We start from the raw sequence: 26,994 nt of genomic DNA, 5'->3' as shown, positions 1-26,994 counted from the left end.
TCAACTTGAGCTTATGTGATCAAAAAAGTTACTGAGAAACTTATTAGCTTACCATAATCCAGTTACTTGTGAAATTGTGCATGACTTTACAAACTGTGTTATGAAAAATCTCCAAGTCTAGAAAACTAGCAATCATGTATTCAATAAACCTGTTATCAGTGAGTGTTCAGTTAACACTTTGAATTCACTGAACATTCACATTGCTTGTTGTTATGTCTGGCAAGCCTTCAGCAAGTCTTTGGAAGAGTCCATGAGACCCTTTGTTTAAAATCATTGAAGAAAAATGAAATGTCAGTAAATAGAGCCATAGTTCGTGCAGCACTTTGTCATCAATTTTCACAGATACCCGTTACAAGCTACTGAAATGCTTGCATCTTGAATGGCTGAGAGTAAATTTGTCAGTGAAATATCACAGACAAGACAATTTGTGAAACCCACATCCTGATCCATTCAATAAAACTGATTCAATCAGGGTGATAGTGTAATGACAATACCCATGATATAGAAAGTTTTCTGTCTCAGCCAAGTCACCAACTACCCAGAGTTGGCAATGAGACAAATATATTATTGCCATATTGACAGTCGATTCTAAGGGTACGTTATCGCACTGGAGGCACATTGGCATAGCTCTTGCATTAAAATTCCAAATGATACTCAATCACACACATTGGAAAAGTGGGAAGTGAGAGAGATTTATTTCCCCCATCTAATGCTACAACTAATAGTACTGACTGTGTGGGTTCGCATCTACTAAAGCATATAACATAATAATAAGTTGTTCTTAATGCCTTTTTCTTTGCAACGCAAATACATATATCATATGTGTTATCCTACAAATATATATACAAGTTTTGGCACATGAGTTTTTCATATCTTAGTACAATTAGTGATATAAAATGTAATACTATTAGTGATGTCAATGAATAACAAATAATATTGCATGTTAGACTGTATATTATTATACAAACAAGTCACTGCAGAATGTACTGTTTCTTCATACATTGACCAGAGATGCTAACCTGATCAAGAACATTTCTGTATTTTAAAGGCTGAAGATCAGTATTTTTGTAAGAAAATCAGTACTTTCACAGAAATAGCATAGGACAACACATAAACTGAAACTTAAGAAATCAGTAATTAGCATGAAACCACCAGTATTTTTTCTCATTTTTCAGTAATAATTACTGAAAACCAGTACTTCTTGGCAGCTCTGATTGACTCTTACATGACGGATACCTAAGTATGAACATATAAGGCTAAGGAAGGAAGTGTCATGTTCGAAACTTTAGTGACCTGAAATGTAATGCATCTAAAAGGCCTCACTAATGTAACTGTTGTGTATGTTCAATTTATATTCACCATCTGTGGTGATGAATTAGATATGTATGTGATATCACTGAACCCAGGTGAGGTGAATGGGTACCATGCAGGCATTTAATCCTTGAAATGCCGAGCGCTGGAAAGGCTGCTTGAGCTACAGCCAGGGTAATAATATCCAAGTCCTTCGGAAGCGCATACAGACGTTATTCATAATGTGTTATGTGCTATACAAGAACTGACTATTATTATTATTATTATCCAGTGATTGTGTCATCTCAGTGAAAGCAATGAGGGCAGCTCAAGTCACTGTGATGCTCACAAATGAGGGACTAAATAAACAAACAGTGCCTACGTGACATTATTATGTGAATAGAAAGTCCTGACATACGTGAGGTTGTGTATTTACATAAGGATATAATGGATTGTATCTGCCGCATGGTATTCTCTGGACCGTTATTTGCTTTGAATCTAATAATTTGACTATACTACACACACTGCCACAACAGTATTTATGATTGACACATTTCAAAAGTCAGCAGATTATACATCTTCAAAAAGACAATATCAAACTCATTTATCAAATGTACATGACTGAAATGTTCTTGTGTTTCCTAATGTACTTTTAAATGAAAATAATGAACTGTAATTTTGTACTGTCAATTTTGTCATTCATTCTATATACATATTCAGCATACAGTGGAATACCTACAACAGTTTTTAAGCAATTGCTTTATACATCCTACAAATTCATTCAAACCTTGAGAGTACAATACATGAACAAATTTGTATTGTAAGTAATTTCAGCTGAAAGATGCATATTTAAATAAATGATAATATGAAATATAAAAATAGAGGGGAACTTAAGTAAAAAAATAAATAATATTGTAAATTGTGAAATTATTGATGCAGTAGATCACATTGGATTATACTATAGGATTGAAATGTTTCTTTCCTAGAGACATTAGCTGTAGAAGATTGTTTTTTATTAAAGTCAACATTGTATTGGTTGACCTCTCATAATTCAGATAACTGACATAGTCAAAGCACATTAATGTGCATAAGTTGTGCCCTTATTGCGACATCACTCATTTGCATCAATCCTGAGAGATGGGTCAACCAGTGTACTCAACACTGTGCATTAATCACAGTCTTTAGTTTCTCTTTCAAATTGATTACCAACCAAACAAATACAGTTTTCATGGGACTCATAGGGGGGGGGGGGGGAGTGTTGTGGTCTAGTAATTAAGACTATCATCTTTAAATCTGAGGTACATGGGTTTGATTCCCAACAATGGCATTTTTTCCTTCTGCAAGAAATTCACCCACATTGTGCTGCACTCAACCCAGGTGGGGTAAATGGGTACCGGCAGGAAGTAATTCTTCAAAAAGCTGTACACATCGCAATTGGTAGACTAGCTTAGCCAGGGTAAAATATATAAACCCTATATTATTTTATTTCATTTTCTTCATAGTTCTATTGATTAATCTGTATTCTTCCCTGCGCTAGATATTGATAATGAACGTTTGTTGTGCATTATAAAGCACAAAAAGTGATAAGGTGATATGACATTTTTTATCTTGATGTCAAATCAAGAGTAACAGGTACTTGTATAAACATGTCTAATAATGGTAATTTTTTACTAAGAGTTGATTGACTTAAAATTTTGCTTAAATCCTTGTTGTGTGCAGTAGATGACACATCATCCTATTGGTCATAAAATCATGCTTATAGGACATTCGCTTTTGCGTTATCATTAACCAATTAGAGAATGAATGATTTTGTTATAACATGTTTTCAAGACTCCCAGCCCACATAATAATATGCATGGTCAATCTCCAACGGGTTGAGAAAATGCATCAAATGACATATGTGTATTAACAATTGTACGGTACGTGTCTTAAAGTCACAAACCTCTCTGTGAAAACCTTCCCTGGTTTATAATTTGTAGCTTTTCTTCTCCTGCATCTTGAGCCTTGAAGACCTCTTTAGCAAAGGTGAATTATCATCCTCAAGGATCTCTATCACAGCACCAGAATCTACTACAGCTTTCTTCCTCTGCAGACGCAAACACCTTCGTTTCTTGCCTTTGGGGCTTAGAGATCTAGAGGATTTGTCCTGTTCAGATCTCTCCTGCGATTCATTGATGGATGCCGAGTTCTGAGAAGAAGAGTCCATACCTCTGGATTGGTGCAACAAATCGCTTTCCTTTGATTTATCTTCTTTGGTGGCATCCTTTGTTTCATGGGAAGATGGTGACCTCTGTGAGTTAAGATGATTATCAGCTGCATCGGTGTCCTGGGTGGTTTCCTGGATGTTTTCAGTACAGTTCGAGTTTGCACAAAACTTAACTGAACTGTCTGTATTTTCTGCTGCATTCTCTGTAATGCAACCACTGACTTCCTTCACATTCCCATCAATGCTTTCACAAAGTGAAGGTAAACTATGTGAACGAGAGTATACTGATGTGCATGCTCTTGTAGTTTGGGATTCACAAGTCAAAGTCATATGAGAATCATTCTTGGTTGGATTGGTGGGGTAATCATTGTTCTGAGTTGTATGTTCAACAACTTGTTCATATTGTATCAGTTGCCTACCTGGATGAAAATCTTGTGTTATATTACTGGTCACATCTGTACAAGGTTGAATAGATCCTTCCATGACTGATTCACTACCAGAAGCATGATGCTTATTTTCTGGTTCCCGACTATGATTATCATTTTCTGAGCTAATATCTACAAGAATGGGATCTTTGTTCTCTTTCATGCTGTTCGTACTTTCGAGCGGACAAGCCTTTTCACTTACAGATATATTCATCTTCAAGGGTTGATCACTCACAGCAGGTTCAGTCGAGACCTCTGATTGGGACCAACCCATCTCCAGCTCCTGCAAACCTGATGCAGACAAACCCAAGTCATCATTAAAGTCATCGTCACCTTTTGCTTCACACTCCCCCATCTTACTCTCAAAGTTGGAGTTGTCAGGTTCAGATGCTACAGTTTCCAGATTTAATTTGTCATCTTGGTTGTTTACCTTCTGTTTTTTCATAGTGTGGTCGCCATCATCAGCTTTGGAATATGACTGCTTATTGGACTTCTGTTCACAGGCACCATCGTTTTCCTCGTCCAATTCATCTCTAAGTCGCTTCCGCAAGGACTTCTCAGGTTCTCTTCTCTGCGATCCTCTAACCGATGGAGAAGGTATCTTGAAACCTCCTCTCAGGGCAGGCGATGCCGCTGGGTAGGGAAGTGGGGTGAGGGGTGGAGGGGAAGGGATACGAGACAGGAGCTCTGATCTTCTTTCTTGTTCCAAATGCTGTGATATCAACCTTGGAGACAAACTAACCCCTGGTACTAGAGACTGACAAAGAGTCCTGGGTGTGAGAGTAGATGGAACTCTTGATATGCCTGGATGTGAAAGAAAAATAGTGAAATGAATTCTTTTAAAGATATCATTACATGTACTTCTTATGAAGCCCATTATTACTGTACGATAACATACTAAAGGTTGCCTTATATCTCATAGCCCATATTGCCCTTCTTGCCAATTTCGTTTGGCATTTCCAATACCTGTAGCAAAGTTGACAATCCTACATGAACTGTGGATGTATCTGAAAACTGAAAAAAAAAATACATCCCTCCTTTTATTACAGGTCAAATTCTATCATACGTTCATGAAAACCTTGTAAAGACAACTCTTCACATATTCATTTTTCATTTCATTTTCTGTATGTACACCGGTATTCCACTGACATCATTATTGATGCTATATCATTATACACAATATACTTTGTGAAAATACTATATCAAATAGCTTCAGTTTTAGCACTCTTAAACAAAATCCCTGCAAGAAACCAACATAAGGAGAATAAAACTAATCGCCTTTTATATAATCTAATTTTACTTTACAAAATAAATCTAACTGAACTGTCTTGTAGAAAAATCATTTAAGAGAGCACATGAAAAGTAGCACCAATGTGTGAGAACATTCATTTGAATACAAACAATATGATGAAATACTTACCTGATGTCTTCATCCTTGGATTGCAAACCTCATCTTTGATTGATTTAGAGGTCTTCATGAAGTTCTTTGGACAGGAACGGACTGTCATCAACTGATACCCCTGACCATGTGATACCTCTGGTGTTGGCTCTATACCAATGCGGGTCTGACTCTGAGAAGCTATTGGAGTGGTGATCCTTTCTCTCCTTGCCATGTATGGATGGTTTCTAGGGATAGAGCTTGGATACGCTGGCTTAGAAGAGGCATCTTTCAACTCTTGAACTTTCCTCTGCATCATCTCCACAAATTTGGGTGTATCCTATTAAATCAAACCATAATCTTATCAAAAATTATGTCATGACAAAAACCTGTCTGTTTTGCTCCCCCCTCCCTTGAAAATACCCAATTACAACTGGTAAAATGTTGATTCTACTGCTATATTTTAGAAATACTTTTAAGAATATATGTATACATACCATATATGTACTACTACACTACAAACCTGACGCATCCGAGAATGAATCAACAATGGTATGCAAGGTTTTGCGATCAGACATGAGATTGTGCATGTAACAAGTTATTTGTATGTACATACGCAATAAACAAAAATTAAAAGTCTCCGTCCTCTGGTTTTATGAGGGAAGTACAACAATCACTATGATTTGGATTTAAATTCAGTTCAAAAATCTAAATGCAAGGCAAATTCAGTTGTTTCTCTCATATGGATCTTATAAGGTACGACATTTGGTGATTTCAAGTCCGGTGTTGGAATTTAAATTGCTTCATCTAGCTCCAAAACCTATTCTGAGTTTGTAAAACTGATCCAGATCACATTATTGACAAATCAAGCTAGTGAGTGACTTTTCAGGACCATCTTCATTTCATTTTGGTGTTACACTCCTGTAAAAAACACCAACACCAAAAGGTCAACACTGAACGTGAAATCGCCCAATGACATCAGGGAATGGAATAAAACTAGAATCCAGTCTGTGTAAAGAAAGAGAGTTGTAGGTTCAGCAAGTCTGGAGGTCGTTACAAACAACTTTCAATCATAGAAATACAATATGATATGAATCCTAAGTACAATTTGTCAGTGCTGACAAAGCATTATAAAATGCCTTGAAGATCTTTGATGAAGCATCTTTTCCTTGCAGTAATGGTACAAAGTAATGCAGACAACTCATTTTGTGCCACTTGAAACAAAAATCAATAAATCTTCACCTAAAACCACAAAAATCCAGAAAACAATACCCTTTAGATATTTTACACACAAATATCATGGTTAGTGTGAGCCATGGATTACACAGCAAGATATGAACTAGGGGAACGTTTCATGGAAACTTTGATCCATGACTTACACTGACTAATTTGCTCTGAGCCAATCAGATGTAAGGATTTCAGTAGCTTATAACAATAGCCAGTGAAAATCCCTGATTATTTTTTTTCATGAAATGCTACCCAGATGGCTCAACAATGAAACTGTGTGATATTTGTCTACGTACAGTATTGTTACTTTGATCATATTTTCTTGTATTTTGTGAACGGAGAGATGAACAAATGTCAATCTCACCTTGATTGCTTGTTTCAGCTGATTGATGGAAACCTGAAGATAGTTGGCCTTGGGGTTAGGGGTGAACACGGTGTAGTCTGATGCTGTAGCTGTTGGTAGAACCACGGGTGATTGAGTGATGGAGCGATAATGCAGGTTGCTTGCTGAGATGAATGAACCTGGCTTTAACATGTCATCAAGGTTAAGAGCCTGTATGGTAAGAGCAATCAAAACAACCCTCTGAACAAAATGTCTTTAATTAGGAGCGGTGGAAGGGACTAAAAGGAAACAATAGTAGCTCCCACAATAAGTTGACCTATAAATAGCATTTGGTGTTTAAATGTACAGGGCCAAATCAGTACAGTCGGGGTAAAACAATGGGTTTTGGGTAAATACGATTTTCTGAAAGGTTAAATCATACAAATTAAACAGAGGTAATGATTAAGAATTACACAGATAAGGCACCTTTGGAACAGTACTAACAGGCATTGCCCAAGGCATTTTTACTGTTTCAATGGTTTCAAGGGTGCATAATTATTCTAATGCCTGAGCAACATTGTGTATCATATGTTTTATAACTTAGTGAAGGGGATGATTGTTAATCATCCACGTCAATATCTTATAGAACATCCTCATCAGGATCCATGACTGGTCAATAAAATTAATCTAAAATTAATCATTAGTACAAGCCATTGGAAAATTTGCCTGTTAGCTAAAAAAAAAAGAAAGATTGATCACATGAATTATTTCCAGCCAATTATTAAATTAGGCTCCATAGCATCATTTTATGAAACACTCTACCACCTGTCAAAATTCAGGGTTCAATATGGTCTATAATCTACCTAGTTATATTCATAAATATATATATATATATATATATCATTTTAGAGCTAAAATTTCACTCTTTTCATCAGTTTTAAAAACAAAGAAAGACAGTTTTAATCAGCAGGTCAGAATTCAGAAATGATATGAATCATGATATCCCAACTCACCGCAGGACTGGTCCAGAATTTGATAGCCATGATAGCTGTATCCTGATCAGCTAGATAAACTACATGAGAGTGAGAACTGCCTAGATGCTGCCTGCTTAGATAAGGAGAAGAAATTTGAAAATCAACATGTAATACCATTATGTATATTACAGAGCTTATATACAGAATTAAATCCGTCTCTCAGTGATTTTTAATACAATGCACAACTTATTTTGAGGTAACAAATTGATAGATAAGTGTTTTCTTAAAAAGGAAATGTCAACTTGTTTCAGAGGTACAGTGGAAATCATTAAAAAAAAGATAATTAGAATTGCTATCTTGGTTCTCTTCAAACATAATTAAAATGCAGTTTTATATTTGCAATGCAACTTCTGTGATAATATACTTGCTTCTCAAAGAAAGAGTTTCTTTGGCCAATTAACTATGTCACAGATATTGCATTAAGCCTTTACCTATGCAGCATTCATCCCAAGCTTACCTAGGTTCATCCTGTGACACAACTACTCCTACAACATCTAGTTCACCGTACGCTGCTTGTGTATAGCCTCTTCCCAGCCACTGCATTGAAGCAGCTGCCCGGGGTATATAGCTTCTCTGTAGGATGTGGCTAGCTGCAGGTATTTCTTCATATCGAGTGGCTCTGGTGGAGGCTAGCTGAACTGGTGCCATATCAGGCATGTTCCTGTGAAGAGGGGGAAGGAGATGAGTTATATTTTAAAATACTTTTAAGAATATATATACATGTACCATATATATATGACTACACTGTAAAATCGGACGCATCCGAGAATGAATCAACAATGGTACACCAGGCTTCGGGATATGACACAAGAGTTGGTAAATCATGTAGCAAATTATGTACCTACGCAATCAACAAAATTAAAAGGTCTCCGTCCTCTGGTTTTATGAGGGAGGCGCAACAAAAAATATATAAGAAATACATTTCCTTCTCACTATTTCAGTGAAAATATATATATATGTATAACTTGATAAAAAGTAAACTTTACAGAATGACAACCATGTCAACATGTCAAGGATATCCATCAATTTTGCTTTGATGTTTATGAAAAATGTTCAGCTTTTCTTTGAACATTCACTTCATAAGAGGGTTCCTCTTATAATTTTTGAAACACCATAATATCTTAAAACTTTCTTGACTGTTATGAAAATTAAAGGAATTACCATACTTTAATCAAATACAAAGCAATTACCTTACTTCAAGTCAAGACCAAGCAGCTACTTTAGTCTACATGTAAATCAATATACAATTACCTTAGATAAACTCAATACAAACCATTTGCCTTAGTTTAATAGAATATGAAGCACTACAGTTACCTTAGTTTGACTCAATATAACTTGACTTTCTTACATATAGTTTACCTCATTATGAATCCACAATATTAGTTTAAACCTTAAAAGCAATTACCTTCCTGCTGAGGTAGATAAGGATGATATCCTGAATCGTTTCCCTTCAACAAGCTGGCATAACAGATCATCTGCAGGTCGCCATATGGTCAGGAAAGTGGTCTGCTGCCCCCTGGTGGTGGAAGCTTTGTAGTCTGCCACACGAACCTTCATGAGAGGAACTACATTTCTTTCAAACTTACCCTGAAGTATGGAGAGATGGTGAGTGTGGGTGAAAGGGAGCATGAGAAAGAGGATAGAGAGACAGGGAGAAAGAAGAGAAGAGTGAGACAGGGAATAGGAGACATATAGAACAAAGAACAAGAGAGACAAGATACAGAAATAAAGTAGGAGGAGATAGGGAACAAGGTCACAAGAGACAAACATGAAACAAGTTAAAGAGTGCAGGAAAGAGAGATAAAGAAAGGCAGAGAGAAGATGGAAGTAGAAAGGGAAAGAGAGAGAAAGAGAGTAAGATGATGGAAAAAATTAAATTTCAATTAAAATACAAATTCCAAAAGAAAAATAAATTGTGAAATTCTAATGGGCAAATCTCTTATGGAAAGGACATTGCTACGAAGGCATGAATGTGTCAAGACAGACTACAACACAGACATTATTGAAACGACTAGCTAACAAATAGCTGAATACCAAAAACCATAAGGTTGTGAATTTAAACAACGAGAGCGTGGAATCACCCAATCATGTTTCGTTTATCTAACATTAAAGTTTGTGTGGTCCTAATACCTTGGTCACATTTACTCTATGGCGGCCGTACGGCGAGTAGAAAACAGCCGTTTTATTCATTCTTATTCAAACCACCCATATCATGAATATGTAGCTGGTACAAAAAAAATGTTAAAACAGCTGTTTTAGACTCACCGTACGGCCGCCGTAGAGCAAATGTGACCGATGTTTAAGCGATTCACAATTTCAGAGAGTTTGTTTATGTAAGTGCTACTTAGTTTTACCTCTTTGTTTTGTTGAGTGAGGGCTTGATTGAATGCTGCTTGTAGGTTAGCTTGTTTCATATCATTGACTGATCTCTGGTAGGCATGAAGGATACAACGTTGGTATTCACTCAGATCAGACTAGAAAATAAAGATATAAATAATTAAACGAAAGATAGAAGGAAGGAAGGAAGATACAGCGAAACCTGGCTTTATAGCTTCTCTTAAGTTTAGTTTCGGAACACCCCGCCCCCCCAAGAAAAATTGTATTCAAATTTGATTTTATTTCCAACAGAACATTAAGAATAATACAAATTAATTTCATATGTTGTTGTGATAATCAACATATGCATTTACACAACATGGAATATTTTTGGTAGACAATTTATGATACATAAATTTCATTGAAATCTGTGGAAATGGTGGATTCACTCAAAAGCATAGCCTGTATAATATGAGAGTCTGCAGTGATCTACATGTAAATGTGAATCATAACACAAGACCACATAGCAAGATGGTCTTCTGGATCGGATCGAGAAATCCATTTACTTTCACATGCTGGACCGGTACCCTCTAGACCTATCAAGCAGGACTATATCTAACACTTGTGTCACAACCCCATCTAAAACCAGAACATAAGGTATGGGGGAAACATATCCTGTGCAACCTCCACATCATCCTCACATAAGCAATCTGTTTTATGTCTTCAGATAATTCTATAGACTCATTTGGGTAATGAGGATATTGTTTGCAAACTTATAAATAACAAGGTATGAGAAGCTGTTTGATAAAATCTAGAAGGGATGTCAGACAAGTTTAATGACTTTAAGGTTTCTTTATTTAAATGTAGAGCCCGATCACAGATTTCATTTAATGAGGAAGGCAACCTTGGTAATATAATTATTTGTATTAAAGCAGAAAAACAGGAAGGTGAAAGCCTGAAAAAAACTCTCACATAGAAATACAATATCATGGCTATTTATGATTAAAATGACCTAGACTAGTATGCAAATATCAAGCCGTCAATTTGGAGATGTAAAAAAAATTCAGCTACTTTTGGTGGATTTTTAGTGGACCTTCACTAATATTTTTGATTTTTGTTTCTGTTTTTGCTAGTGCCAGCTTGGAATCAGAGTTGATTTTCTTCTCAAATAAAGAAGAAAAAACCTCATAACCTACATGTATCTCATTCTCCTGTACATGTATACATGTAACTCTTTTCAATGCCTGGAACAGATCCTACACAATTACTCAAATAACACAACTATTACACACATAAATTACATTTAATAGTGTGTTGTGGCAATGCCACCTTAGTACTAAATTAATGATTAATGGTACAGTTGATTTATACAATTGAGTTTGTAACAACTATGCAACAAATCATAGAACCAGGGTTCTGATCAGACTAACCTCAAAAGCAGAAGGGTCAATAGCTGCCTCTAAAGCTTCAAATAGTTCTTCCCCTGATTGCAGTCTCTCCAAATCAGATGGGTTTCTACTCCTAGATGATGGCAATGACCTTCTACCTTTGACTACTTAGAAAGATAGACAAAGAGACAGACAGACAGACAGATAGGAAGACAGACAGATAGGTAGGCAGAAAGACAGAGACAGACAGATAGATAGATAGATAGATAGAGATAGATAGATTGGTGGATGAATGGAAATATAAATTGATAAACCGGTAGTAAGATACTAGTAGTGATATATAAAGTTATTAGATACATATATTTGTTTTAATGATACATGCATCATTATTTCACATTTTTCACAGACATTCAAATACAGTCAAACCTGTTGTACATGTAGCAGCCATTTGTCTATTTTGAAAACATGTCTTTAGTGGCCACCAATATTTGGCTTGCTTTTTAACCCTTTTAAATTTTTCACGATAAATCCGCCGTGAAAATTTTTTCCACCGTGCCGCTTGCTGACGTTTAACTTTCAAATCTCGCACAACTTTTGAGGCCAAATTTGCGATGCCCGGGTACGCGGTTACAAAATTACGCAACATTATGTAAGTGCATGTCAGACCCAAAACTGCTAAAAAACATGAATTGTTGTACTACTGTTCAACACTCACTATCTGATTATTTCTGTACATTGACTGTGAAAACAAATGTAGACTGGAACCACATTGACTGTGAAAGCAAATGTACATGTAAACTGAAGGTTTATTGAATAAAACACCCTACTGTGGGTGAAAAAGAAATTGGAAAAAAAAAACATGAATTCATGTACAAATCCGATGCAAATTGTGTATTTAGCCACAATTCATAAATGTATCATTATTTCTACTTTTACTGATTAAACTTAATAAATTTTGTCTTGTTTATGATCAGAATTAAGTCTGCAACAATTTCCATCGAAAAAAAAAATTAATAAAAAGTAGAAAAACAAAGAAATACATATTAAGAAATTAAAACAAGAGTGTCGCTAAGGCGAGCACATAATACGCCCGTCTGTAACGCCGCGGAAAATGGACCTATTGGTCAAGCAAGAAAAGTGGAAGATGGCGACTTCACCTTTGACCTTCTGGCCTCAAAATCGATAGAATTGCTAGGATCTATGCTAGTATACACACCAAATTATATGAGCCTAGGTTAAGTTCAACTAAAAGAAAATCTTTTGAATATGTTGCTGCCGTTGTATTTAATTCTCTCCCTTGTGATATACAAAAATGCACATCCCTCCATGCATTTAAAAAACACTGTAAATCATTAAAATTCTGACTGTCGTACATGTTATTACAATGAATAACTTGATGTAAATGTAATGATTCCATGAGTAATTGTTGATTTCACTCTATATGTATACAATCTTTTCTGTTTTTACTATATCATATGGTACATACATTGATTTTCTATGATATTGAATTATTTGTTTAACTGCAGGGCGCCTTTGGAAAGCAGTTTTGCATAACTGAACAGGCCTACCCTGCAGTATAAAATAAATAAAACCAATAAATAAATAAATAAATGTTATCGCGTTAACAAGGACTTCAAAAGGGTAAGATGAAAACATGTCACTGTGATCTTGACCTTTGACCTTTTGACCCCAAAATCAATAGGCTTCCTGGGATCCATGCTAGTATTATACATACCAAATTATATGAGCCTAGTTTAAGTTAAACTGAAGTTATCGCGTTTACAACGACTGCAGAAGGGTAAGATGAAAACATGTCACTGTGATCTTGACCTTTTGACCCCAAAATCAATAGGCTTCCTGGAATCCATGCTAGTATTATACATATCAAATTATATGAGCCTAGTTTAAGTTAAACTGAAGTTATCGCGTTTACAACGACTGCAGAAGGGTAAGATAAAAACATGTCACTGTGACCTTGACCTTTGGTCCTCAAAATCAATAGGCTTCCTGGAATCCATGCTAGTATCATACACCCCAAATTATATGAGCCTAGTTTAAGTTAAACTGAAGTTATCGCATTTACAACGACTGCAGAAGGGTAACATGAAAATATGTCACTGTGACCTTGACCTTTGACCTTTTGACCTAAAAATCAATAGGCTTCCTGGGATCTATGCTAGTATTATACACACCAAATTATATGAGCCTAGGTTAAGTTAAACTGAAGTTATCACCTTTACAAGGAAAAGTTAACGGACGGACAGACAGACAGACGGACGGACACCAAGCGTGATACCATAATACGTCCCGTCTAGGACGGGCATATAAAAACAATTAAAGACATCAAAAATTGCGATACCAAATTTTTTTTGAAGTACATTTGATCAGGATCCTACAAAGAGTCTGTGAATAAAAAAATTAGCAGTTTTGGGGCAGTATGATAGTTGATTACAGCAAATGTTTTATTTTATGCATAAATTAGCATAATTGATCCATTAAATGAAAAATCGTATTTAAAAAAATTAACCATACAGCCTTGTAGATTTTATCGCACACTACCACTTTGCAAATTTTTGCGGCGCTTGTGCGATCAAAGGCCGAGAACTCAGGGGGCAGAATCCCCCCCCCTGGCTGTGAGAGGGGTCCAAATAACTTGCCTTTTTTTAGGATTAAAGGAATATGTGTCCTAGACCCTGTCTATACAGGTCACCTGACTCCACTGGCAACATTTCTAAACAGGTTGATTGTACATCAGGAAATATGAATTCAAAATATGTTGTTTGTTGCTATGATTATAAATTAGCTAGATTAGGAAAACAATCACTGTATCTAAGTTTCGTTTTTGTCCTTCTTGTGATCATTTTAGAAATAAAAAGTATATTAATAAACTGTTTTGAGGACTTCAATCAAAACTACAATTGGTATTTAACGATATGTAAGCATTTGAGATTTAATGAAAAATTTTGACTACTTTACTTACTTTCTGACACAAACAACATTTATCACACAGACATACTTGGGCTATTATTTGGGCCATTTTTCAAATGTAGCATAAACAAGGAAGTCTGCTTTCTTCATGAGTGATAATATTTCTACAGAAATACATAATGCCTTTTCACTTTGGAATACCATCCCCTCATATGCAAAGAACTCTTCTACACCCAAGTTTAAATCCACTTTGAAAACATACTTATTCAAAAAGAATTTCAAATGAGTTAGTGCCACGATCGCCAGCAAATTTCTCTCTTTTCTTTGCTTTTTCTGTCTTCTTCAAAGAGTGCACAGGGACGCATTTGGCAGTGATATGCGCTGTATAAGCATGTCGGTATAATAATTATTATTAGCCACAGACATCTGATTTCACCCAGAACTGATAGAATTGAATACCTTTATGAGATTGCTTTGCTTCAAACTGCTTCTGGACCTGTGTAAAGAGTTGCTCCATCTTGTTTTGTTTCTGACTGGCATGAAGAGTAGCAGCTTTAGCTTCTTCCTTGGCATTACGGAACACACTTCCCCCCTCTGGGAGTTTCTCCATGAACTAAACATTAACGTACAAACATTATTATACCATCATTACAGTATACTGGACACACTTCCCCCCTCTGGGAATTTCTCCATGAACTAAACATTATTATACCATCATTAAAGTATGCGGAACACACTTCCCCCCCTCTGGGAGTTTCTCCATGAACTAAACATTATTATACCATCATTAAAGTATTCGGAACACACTTCCCCCCCTCTGGGAGTTTCTCCATGAACTAAACATTAACGTACAAACATTATTATACCATCATTACAGTATACTGGACACACTTCCCCCCTCTGGGAGTTTCTCCATGAACTAAACATTATTATACCATCATTACAGTATTCGGAACACACTTCCCCCCTCTGGGAGTTTCTCCATGAACTAAACATTAACGTACAAACATTATTATACCATCATTACAGTATACTGGACACACTTCCCCCCTCTGGGAATTTCTCCATGAACTAAACATTATTATACCATCATTACAGTATGCGGAATACACTTCCCCCCCTCTGGGAGTTTCTCCATGAACTAAACATTATTATACCATCATTAAAGTATTCGGAACACACTCCCCCCCCCCTCTGGGAGTTTCTCCATGAACTAAACATTATTATACCATCATTATAGTATGCGGAACACACTTCCCCCCTCTATGGGTTTCTCCATGAACTAAACATTAAGAAACAAACATTATTATACCATCATTACAGTATACTGAACACACTTCCCCCTCTGGGAGTTTCTCCATGAACTAAACATTAGATTACAATACATCCTTATATTACAGAATACACTGTTGTGGAAAATACGCAAAATTTCTTAAATATTGTAACTTCTTATTTTACGTCTGATTTCGATAACATTTCAGTCTTCATAATTCGTCTGTACTGTGCAATATCAGATCATATTACACATAGCACCGAAATGTGAATGTACAAAACTTGCTTTGCAATATCATGCCGTATTATAAAGTCTAATGGAAAATGATCATTAAGAAAACTTGAAATAATAAATATATTGGATGGCTTTTACTATAAAGATTAAATATTTGATTTGTAATGCCAATATTGCACTCATCTACATTTTGTGTAATAATTCCTAACTTGGGGAATATTTCTGGTATCCCATTCTGAGCCATGCAATACAATATCAATCTTACCTGCATGGGGTATGTCCTAAGGATGAGAACATCTATACACCCTACACTACCACCATCAGGATGCAGAGAGGTCGTAGGGAGGGGGAAAGGTCGGGGGTCACATTGGAGACCAAGTCTTGCATCAAAGCGTGCACGTCTGGTAGAATTGGCCGCTATCTTCAGTTTCAGACTTTCTGGAATCTAGAATCAAAATGTGCATGATTTTCGAGGAATTATTTTCTTTATTTCCAATTTGATAATAAATGATTACATTTACAGAAATATACATTAAAGAAAATAAGTAATTAATAAAAATAATGTGGGGGGAGCCAGCAGAGGCCATTAACCTTTCAAAGGCTCAGCTCAAACTACATTATATGAAGTAAAGTAGATAGCAAGAGAGTGAGAAGGGGAGGTTCATCTGTACTAATACAGTGGAAGTAATGATATGTATACAGTCCAAGAATGAGAAAAACTTGCCAAGCACCTAAAAAAGAGATAACCCTGTTCATTACTTGGTGAATATATTTCTACTAATTGGGGAGTATTCGAGCAAGTCAATGTGGTATATATACAATGTAGAGACTGTCTCATTATACTAATCCAAGGGGAGAGGAGCTAATGTAAATGGATATTCATTTCTAGGTGCCATTTCATAAAACTTCCCATCAACAATAACTTTGGTTTCAATGGTAATTACTACGTTAACTTTCAATCTATTCAGCGTTATTATCATTCAAGGCAGCGTTACCAGTTAGTTTCTTAGAATGAGGCTAAGCAAAGAGATCCTGAACATTTTGCATATAAATTGTCTAAAAGTAGGAAAATCTAGAAATAAAAGTTGAATTACAGTACCAACCTCAAGAGGAGAACAAGCATCTTGAGATCCAATCAACTCTGCTCCATATATACACAGCTTGGTACCACATAAGATCTTTCCAGACCTTACATAGTTTGCTAGGGGTGGGTCTATGATAGTTGATATACTGTGCCATCCATCCGTCAGCTCTAGAGTAGGATGCGATAAGGGCTGTGAACTCTAAAGAAAAACAGGAAAGAAAATAAGAATTACTAAAACACATTCAATTTCCTTTTCCTAATCAATTCAAAAGAATTTTCAGATTACTTTCTTTAAGTCACAATATCTAAATCTTTTAAAGAAAAAGTAAAGTTCTCATTGTGAATTTGAATTATGTAGAGAACTGTCTCAAAGTGATATTGAATAGTCTGTTAATAAAGCACCAAAGAACTGGTATTCTTGTTTTGAGCTGAATGATCAAACATACAGACCCTCGACCTGCAATGTCACTTTAATAGTTCATGGGCTCATTTAACAAAACTTGTTATAATAAAAAAATTGCAATAATAGTTAAATGCTAATGAAATCCTTCAATCTGATTGCTTGATATAAAATTTGTAACAGCAATTGAATATTTCTTATAATAACAAGTCTGTATGAAACAGGACAGGTTTTTGAGATGACACTGTTCTAAGTGGCTGTGGCATCCATGTGAACCAATCATTAGAATCACCTTTAATTGTTGTGGTGATTTCCCATGATGATGTGTTGATGATCCCGTGTGATTAATAGCTGCTACACAGAGGACTATTCTCCTGGATGCTGCATCGTCTCGTTCTAAGATCTTCCTAAGAGCAGGGCGTTGACTGTGATCTATCTCTCTATCATACCGATACTTTAACTGAAGAAGCACCCAATTTGGTGTCAATAGTCTGTAATAAAAGAAGAAAAGCATATAAAAAGGAGAAAAATATATTAAAATCAGAGTTCTAACATATATGATTCAACCTAAAAATGCTTAATCTGGTATATTCAACCCCAGCAGTGTTTCATGAAAGGATTTTCCAGATGACTTATTAGAAAGTCTGTTTATATGACAGTTACCATAACAACAGTCAGACACCTCTGTGTCACAGCAAATCAAAGTATTCTCCCTTTGTCACCCTTTTTATGAAGTCTGTAGGCACTGAAAATTACCATGGTAACAGGAAGGGACAAGTGGTGCTCAGCCAATCAAATCAAAGGGATTCACTGAGATTTTCAGAGCTAATAAATTTGGTCAGTGCCAACAACTTTTAAGACTTTCATTTGTGCTTCCCACCTATTATTATTGTTAAGGTTCATTTGGCCACAATTTGAATAATCAGATATGGGTGAATTTGTCTATAAATATCACCTAAGGTGATTAATACCCTAGCCCTATACCATTACCATGGCAACACAGTTTCTGACACATGTATGCAAAAAATGTGTCTCACACAACTTTACCCCAAGTGTGTTCCAAGCTTCATGAGAATCGGATAAAAACTGAGGAAGTAGTTTGAACCTCAAGATTTGCAACGGACCACCCGCCCAACCGACATTACGGTGATTATAGCCCCTTTAAAATATTTTTGGCAGCGGCATAAAAATGACAGAAAAGAAGAAGAGTAGAAAATGGTTAGCCATGGACCACAGCTTGCAATCAGTTGATAACATCAATATTGAGTAAGGCAGGTAGCCTGAATTCTTACCTCCCACCAAACTGAAGAGGATAAGCTACTTCCATGGCAGCTGCTTTCCAGATGATCCACTTGTAATGATTATAGACCCAGTCTTCTTTCAACAGTTTGGGGTCTACACCGGGGGTGTCAAGAAGAGCACTGAAAAGATACAGAAACGGTACTGTATAAACATACAATGCACTACAGGACACATCAAGACCCTGTTTCATGAATGTTACTTATTACTAATTGTTACTAGTATCCTTGATTTTGATTGGCTGTTGAGCATTGTTACCATTAGTTATCAATGGATGCAAAAGCATGCCATAATAGTACATGTATCTTTGACGCAACATGGACCATAGTCTCATTTTAGCAATTTACAAATCTGATCAAAATTACATAAATTTTATGTCTCTTTTATAATAAACAAAATGAATATTTAAAAAGGATTAAATAACAATTAACTGAAGTCTACAATTATTCCTATTTTATCAATAAAATGAAGATACAAATTAAACAAGTGGAACGCCTCTGGCAGTCTCGCCTACATTACGCAATTTAATATAGCAGCAGTGCTAACTTTGAAAACTACTATAAAATAATCATTCACAAAAATATCATTCATATAATGACATAATACCACGTTCATTGACCATAAATGACATTTGAACGGAGACTTAAGACTGTCAACTACACCCATGTCCACATTTCATTCACTCTATCCATAAACTTTCAAAGTTAGGATGGTAATTCAACAAATACCCCCAACACGGCCAAAGTTCATTGAACTTTAATGACCTTTGACCATGGTCATGTGACCTGAAACTCGTACAGGATGTTCAGTGATACTTGATTACTCTTATGTCCAAGTTTTATGAACTAGATCCATAAACTTTCAGAGCTAGGATGGTAATTTAACATATACCCCCAACACGGCCAAAGTTCATTGACCTCAAATGACCATTGACCATGGTCATGTGACCTGAAACTCGCTCAAGATATTCAGTGGTACTTGATTAACCTAATGTCCAAGTTTCATGAACTAAATCCATAAATTTTCAAAGTTATGATGGTAATTCAACAAATACCCCCAACTTGGCCAAAGTTCATTGACCCTAAATGACCTTTGACCTTGGTCATGTGACCTGAAACTCAGGCAGGATGTTCACTAATACTTGATTAACCTTATGTCCAAGTTTCATGGACTAGATCCATAAATTTTTAAAGTTATGATAGTAATTCAACAAATACCCCCAACTTGACCAAAGTTCATTGACCCTAATGACCTTGGACCTTGGTCACGTGACCTGAAACTCGAGCAGGATGTTCACTAATACTTGATTAACCTTATGCCCAAGTTTCATGAACTAGGTCCATATACTTTCTAAGTTATGATGTCATTTCAAAAACTTAACCTTAGGTTAAGATTTGATGTTGACGCCGCCGCCGCCGCCGTCGGAAAAGCGGCGCCTATAGTCTCGCTCTGCTATGCAGGCGAGACAAAAATGAGGGGAGACAAAAGTATAATCAAATAACGAAATAAAAATAATTTAACATATACCCCCAACACAGCCAAAGTTCATTGACCTTAAATGACCATTGACCATGGTCATGTGACCTGAAACTCGCACAGGATATTCAGTGGTACTTGATTAACCTAATGTCCAAGTTTCATGAACTAAATCCATAAATTTTCAAAGTTATGATGGTAATACAACAACTACCCCCAACTTGGCCAAAGTTCATTGACCCTAAATGACCTTTGACCTTGGTCATGTGACCTGAAACTCAGGCAGGATGTTCACTAATACTTGATTAACCTTATGTCCAAGTTTCATGAACTAGGTCCATATACTTTCTAAGTTATGATGTCATTTCAAAAACTTAACCTTAGGTTAAGATTCGATGTTGACGCCGCCGCCGTCGGAAAAGCGGCGCCTATAGTCTCGCTCTGCTATGCAGGCGAGACAAAAATGAGGGGATAATCAAATAATGAAATAAAAAGGATTATAACACAAAGCATAAGCTTTCCAAAATCATATTTGAGGAATTCCAACCGACACAAAATGATCTTGGAGCAATGGGTTCAAAGATTTCTAGATGTAGTAACATTAAGCAAATAGATCTGTAATTAGACCTTGTTAATTATTTAGGGGAGACAAATAAAAAGGAAGTTTTGTAGAAAGAGACTTGGTGCTTTGCATATTTAAGTACTGATAGCTGGAATGAAAATTACTATTTTATAATGATGTTACATGAAAATTTTCAAGTATAACACAGCTGCCAAACTAAATTGTGAAAAAAGACCTATTCTTAATTTCCTTTTATTCTATTTTCAATATAAAATCCTATTTTTCTTTAAAATTTGGAAAAACATACCAAAAATCATTGTTTCAAATCCTATTTAGTGTCACTTTCCCCTCAAACATCCTACTAAAGAGGATAAAATCTTTCTTATTGGCAGCTCTGAGTACAATGGTGTTTGAGTAGAATATATGATGTAGCCCCTCTTACTTGTAGAATTCCTTCTTGCCCGCTAGACCAGAAGAGTTGAAGACCAATCTACCACTGTCAGCTAATAGAATCCCTTGACTATTCTCCAGACAGGTAGGACTGAAATGATCCTCACCAGCAAACTCATATCCCTCGGCATTGCTAGGTCTAACAGATAATGTACTGCATAGGATACCATTGCCAAACAGCTGATAAAGACCAAAAAATATATATAGATTTCAACATTAAATTCTGTAAGTTAAAGATCTTAAAAATTCATGATATACACACCCTCCAAACTGCATGTTTTATGTTTTCATACTACATGAATAAGTTGCCTGAAACATTTGACGGTTATTTTATATGTCCTTCTTTAACTTCGTTTAAAAGAAAATGTGAATCATACCTGTTAAATAATCATACTACTCAATGAATAAGCTTGCCTGTTATGTTCTATGTTTTGTTTTTTACTTTTTTTGCTTTTAATTGTTCTTGTTTCGTTTCACCAGTCTACTGATTTGGTTTGATTTTGAGATCTTTGTTTTTGATTTTTTTTCAATCTCAAAAGTTGATTGAAAGATATTGTTTTGTTTTATTATCAGTAATGAATGTAAAAAGCAGGGGCCGCGGAAGCGGGGGGGGGGGGGGGGGGCTTCAGCCCCCAACTTTTCTCCAAAACCGTGTACAAAAACAAAAAATGACCATATGATTGTGATTTTTTGCATGGTCAGCCCCCCAACTTTTGGCTCAGCCCCCCCCACTTTGAAAACCGTTCCGCGGCCCCTGAAAAGGGAGTAGCCTAGATACGCCATTGGCTTTTTGTTACTCCCTCACATCCCATTCATTACTTTGTGTTTCTTGTTATTTTTTTTGGTCTAAATTTTACAACTGTCATTGTTTTCATTTTATTGCATTAATTCACTATGTATTGTTCCCTGTTTTTAAGAAATGTGAAATAAATGAATTTGAAATCACACATAGGATTAGTAACAGCCGTCCTACACCTTCCAGTTGGTCAACTATCCAATTTTGGTTTTTTTTAATGTTACATTCATGACCAGCCACGCCATAACCAATAATAGTTCACTGGGGGCTGTTTCATAAAGTTGTTCATAAGTTAAAGGACAAGTCCACCCCAACAAAAATTTGATTTGAATAAAAAGAGAAAAATCCAACAAGCATAACACTGGAAATTTCATCAAAATCGGATGTAAAATAAGAAAGCTATGACATTTTAAAGTTCCGCATAATTTCACAAAACAGTTATGCACATCCTGGTCGGTATGCAAATGAGGAGACCGATGACATCATCCACTCACTATTCATTTTGTATTTTATGGTATGAAATATGGAATATTCTAATTTTCTCCTCATTGTCAAGTGAAATAGTGGAATTAGCATTTTTTAAATACTACATGTATATGGTTCGAAAAAGTTGGTCCTTATTGCCAAATCTGTAAAAAATGAAATATTGTATAATTCAAACAATAAAAAACAAAAGAAATAGTGATCAGGGACATCATCGACTGTCTCATTTACATGTCACTGAGTTGTGCATATCACTGTTTTGTGAAAAAGAAGCGAAACTTTTGCTAATTTGATTTTTCTCTATTTATCTCAATCAACATTTTTCAGGGGTGGACTTGACCTTTAAGAGTGACTTTAAGAACCATTAAATGTTCATTGATGATTATTTTAGTGCGTAAGAAAGGTTCACCAGTCCTTCTTAAAGTCGCTCTTAAAGGTAAAAGAAAGTAATTGTGCTGGCAAACAATTATTTCATTTAAGAAGCCTATAAAATCAAGGTAAATTACCACAATATTATCATAGACCTAGATCTGGTACATTGAAATCAACTCATCTTTGTGAAATCATGAAATCTTAGCTGAAAACCGGTAATTCTGACAATAAATAACACAAAAAGGCATATGTGGAACAGTGTATTAAAGGGATGGTCCAGGCTGAAAATATTTATATCTAAATAAATAGAGTAAGATTCACAGAGAAAAATGCTGAAAATTTCATCAAAATCGGATAACAAATAACAAAGTTATTGAATTTTAAAGATTATCAATATTTTGTGAAAACGGTCATATGCACATCGTCATGAATATTCATTAGGTGGGCTGATGATGTCACATCCCCACTTTCCATATTCTTATGTTATTACATGAAATCATGAATGTTTCATTGTTTCATGCATGTGTAAATGATGTTTCTCCATTATGATGAAATAAGCTGCGGCAGTAAATAACTAATGCATTTAATCAGTTGTCAATCAAATTGTTTTAGTTCTTGGTAGAAAATTTTTGAATAAGCCTAATTTCATATAATAAAATACAAAAGAACAATTGGAGATATGACATCATCAGCCCACCTAATGAATATTCATAATGACATGCCTAGAACTGTTTCACCGGAATAATGCAAATCTTTAAAATTAAATAACTTTGCTTTTTGTTATCCGATTTTGATCAAATTTTCAGCATTTTGCTCTGTGAATTTTACTCTATTTATTGAGATATAAATATCTCCAGCCTGGACCATCCCTTTAATATTGCTTGGAAAAATAGCCCACATTTTATGGAATTCCATGCCTATATTGCTCATTTCTCGGCAATTTCACATTTTTTCCAGAGCCAATTGGCAAATATTTTTTTATTTATAGGGTGGTCATCCTATTGGATTCTATTCTAACTCACTTTGAGATCGTTACCACAACTGGTATTTATCTTTAACTTGCATATATGTACAAACAGCTTTATGAAACAGCCACCAGGGAAAGTTCTCTGTAAAAAGCCCAAATAGTAATTTGGTCTTCAAAAGGCAAAAAATTGCTTTATTCTTCTTCTTCATACTGTCAAACCTTCAAGTTGTGAAGTTGAGTAGAAAACAGGATACAAGAGTTTCTTTGACACAAGTTTTTAAGTGCTTGGAAGTTTCATTAAGATTGCATATGGTGCACATCTCATGCTTCAGTGAACCCAAACTTCAAACACTGTTTACCCCTTATTTCTTCAAACTCTTGCTGAGCTTCTTCTGCATTCAAGCAAGTACATGTACTTATATGGCTTAGAATGTGCTTTTTCAAACTCAATAAAAAAATCTTAGAATTAATGTTGGACGACTAATTGTTATTTTTAGGGTGGCTGGTCACATTTGATATCTCAGGTTTCAAAAAACTTAGTTTCATGAAGATTGATGACTCCGAAAGTACTGGAATAGTCCATTTTATTCATGGGGGTGCTCTTACCTCTCATCACGGACGGACATTTTTACTTAAATTAAATTCACTCTAGAGGTTTATGGTTATTAAAGTCACTCTTATTTGGTTTGGATGTTCTTGCACTCTGGAACAGTAATCTATTATCAAACATAAATTAGTGGAAAAAAATATTGGGAAGTAATTTTTTTTGGTAGGTGTTAACATTTCCATTTTGAAATTTCCGTCCGTGATGAAAAAAAAGATGAAAAGTTTTATTATTCTTTATTAGAATCGAAATAAAAAATAAAAAGGTGTAGAGGCATCTCACTAAACACTTTACATCATTTTATTTGAACATAGCTGAAATCCATACATTTTATCCATATCATAAACTCAATAAAAAATGATCACGGACGGACATCAATTGATCACGGACGGACAAAGTAAATTCACTCAAATTCAATTCACTCTAGTTTTATTGTTTTCAAAGTTACTCTAATTTGGTTTGGATGTTCTTGCACTCTGAACATTAATATATCATTAAACATAAATCAGGAGAAAAAAAAATATGGGGAAGTAAATTTTTCTGGTAGATGTTAACATTTCCATTTTGAAATTTCCGTCCGTGATGAAATTAATGTCCGTCCGTGATCATTTTTTATTGATTTTTTTTTTCAAGATTCAAGAAGTTTATTTCATTTCCATGACAGATATAAATCAAATACAGATACAAATCAAAGTACGAGTATAAAATCAATTTTACCTTAGCATAATTATATAACAAAAGCTTGTATAAACAGTAAAAAACGTGTATGGATATGGAAATGAGGGGATCCACTAAAAAGCATTGCTTGTAGAGCGTGGATCCCCTATAGCGAGTTGAATAAATAATTCATATTAAGCAATTGAGAAATGGCAAAGTAATAAATATTAACTAAATGTGGAAGTTCATGAATGGATAGTATGTATGGATTCAGTTTTTTATTCTTTATCAGAATATAAACAAAAATAAAAGTGTGTAGAAGTACATGTATGTCACTAGACACTGTACATCATTTTATTTAAACATAGATAAAATCCATACATTTTATGCATATCATAAATCAACAAGTGGAATGCCTCTGGCCGTCTCACCTGCATCACGCGATTCAATATAGCAGCAGTGCTGATTTTGAAAACTACTATAACTCGCACAAGATGTTCAGTGATACTTGGTTACTCTTATTTCCACGTTTTATGAACTAGACCAATACACTTATAGAGATATGATGGCAATTCAACAAATACCCCCAACGTGGCCAAAGTTCTTTGACCTTACATGACCTTTGACCTTGATCATGTGACCTGAAACTCGCACAGGATGTTCAGTGATACTTGATTACTATTATGTCCAAGTTTTATGAACTAGACCAACACACTTTCAAATTTATGGCTGTAATTCAACAAATACCCCAATTTGGCCAAAGTTCATTGACCCTAAATGACCTTTGACCTTGATCATATGACCTGAAACTTGCACAGGATGTTCAGTAATACTTGATTACTATTATGTCCAAGTTTCATGAATCAGATCCATAAACTTTCAAAGTTATGATGGTAATTCAACAGATACCCCCAATTCGGCCAAAGTTCATTGACCCTAAATGACCTTTGACCTTGGTCATGTGATGTGAAACTCATGCAGGATGTTCAGTGATACTTGATTAACCTTATGTATAAGTTTCATGAACTAGGTCCATATATTTTCTAAGTTATGATGACATTTCAAAAACTTAACCTTAGGTTAAGATTTTGATGTTGATTCCCCCAACATGGTCTAAGTTCATTGACCCTAAATGACCTTTGACCTTGGTCATGTGACATGAAACTCAGGCAGTATGTTCAGTAATACTTGATTAACCTTATGGCCAAGTTTCATGAACTAGGTCCATATACTTTCTAAGTTATGCTGTCATTTCAAAAACTTAACCTCAGGTTAAGATTTGGTGTTGACGCCGCCGTCGCCGTCGCCGCCGCCGCCGCCGTCGGAAAAGCGGCGCCTATAGTCTCACTCTGCTATGCAGGTGAGACAAATAAAAAATGATCATGGACGGACATTAATTTCATCATGGACGGAAAAGTGAGCAATATAAGCTAATACTGTGGAAAGATCCATACACGCAAATGAGAAATTTTGCTGAGCAGATTGCGAATTTATTTTTAGTTTCAATTTGCAGTGAAAAATGGCACTGAGAATTATTCAGAACTCAAATGGATGGAAACCTACATGTACAACTCGTTACAATTTTTGTGATATCTTTGTTTGGCTGTTATTGGGGCTAAATTGTTGTCAGGAAAAATTGTTAAACATAATTGGAATGCAGAATTGCAGATAGAGTTGGAAAGCTACATGTATGCCAAAAAAGCAGGAAATAAAATATGGCAAGAACAAGTCAAATACTGTAGATTTCATCAATACAAGCTTGCAGAAAGCGATGTAAAAGAAGAAAGTAGAATGCATAATCTGATAAACAGAAAAATCATCAA

At 35.4% G+C, this 26,994-nt stretch overlaps 1 protein-coding gene across 1 annotated transcript; it reads right to left on the bottom strand.

The window, feature by feature from the left end:
- Window positions 1–1,554: 1,554 nt before the first annotated feature.
- LOC129261255 (breast cancer type 2 susceptibility protein homolog) lies at window positions 1,555–22,333 on the bottom strand. The gene is made up of 15 exons (XM_064099558.1): window positions 22,313–22,333; window positions 21,285–21,472; window positions 18,798–18,926; window positions 17,798–17,996; window positions 17,125–17,304; window positions 16,287–16,466; window positions 14,974–15,127; window positions 11,629–11,750; window positions 10,237–10,356; window positions 9,288–9,469; window positions 8,340–8,543; window positions 7,862–7,952; window positions 6,891–7,079; window positions 5,342–5,639; window positions 1,555–4,725 (listed from the first exon to the last, which is right to left on the bottom strand). The coding sequence occupies exons 1-15, from the start codon at window positions 22,331–22,333 to the stop codon at window positions 3,257–3,259; spliced, it is 3,726 nt and encodes a 1,241-aa protein (XP_063955628.1). The 3' UTR covers window positions 1,555–3,256.
- Between the last annotated feature and the right edge of the window lie 4,661 nt (window positions 22,334–26,994).

The sequence above is a fragment of the Lytechinus pictus genome, chromosome 5 (genome assembly GCF_037042905.1).
Source record: "Lytechinus pictus isolate F3 Inbred chromosome 5, Lp3.0, whole genome shotgun sequence".
Taxonomy (NCBI): domain Eukaryota; kingdom Metazoa; phylum Echinodermata; class Echinoidea; order Temnopleuroida; family Toxopneustidae; genus Lytechinus; species Lytechinus pictus.
The sequence above is the reverse complement of the archived record's forward strand: the minus strand, read 5'-3'. Positions and strand labels throughout refer to the sequence as shown.

What these genes read in the sequence shown, in the direction of transcription:
- LOC129261255 (XM_064099558.1), bottom strand. Translation starts at nt 22,333, where the DNA reads ATGGCGTGGCTGGTCATGAAT. An exon ending in AGCAAAGCAATCTCATAAAG is followed by an intron (nt 11,751 to 14,973) that starts GTATTCAATTCT and finishes CTTTCTAAGTAG; the next exon opens with TCAAAGGTAGAAGGTCATTG. An exon ending in TTGACCCTTCTGCTTTTGAG is followed by an intron (nt 10,357 to 11,628) that starts GTTAGTCTGATC and finishes TTTATTTTCTAG; the next exon opens with TCTGATCTGAGTGAATACCA.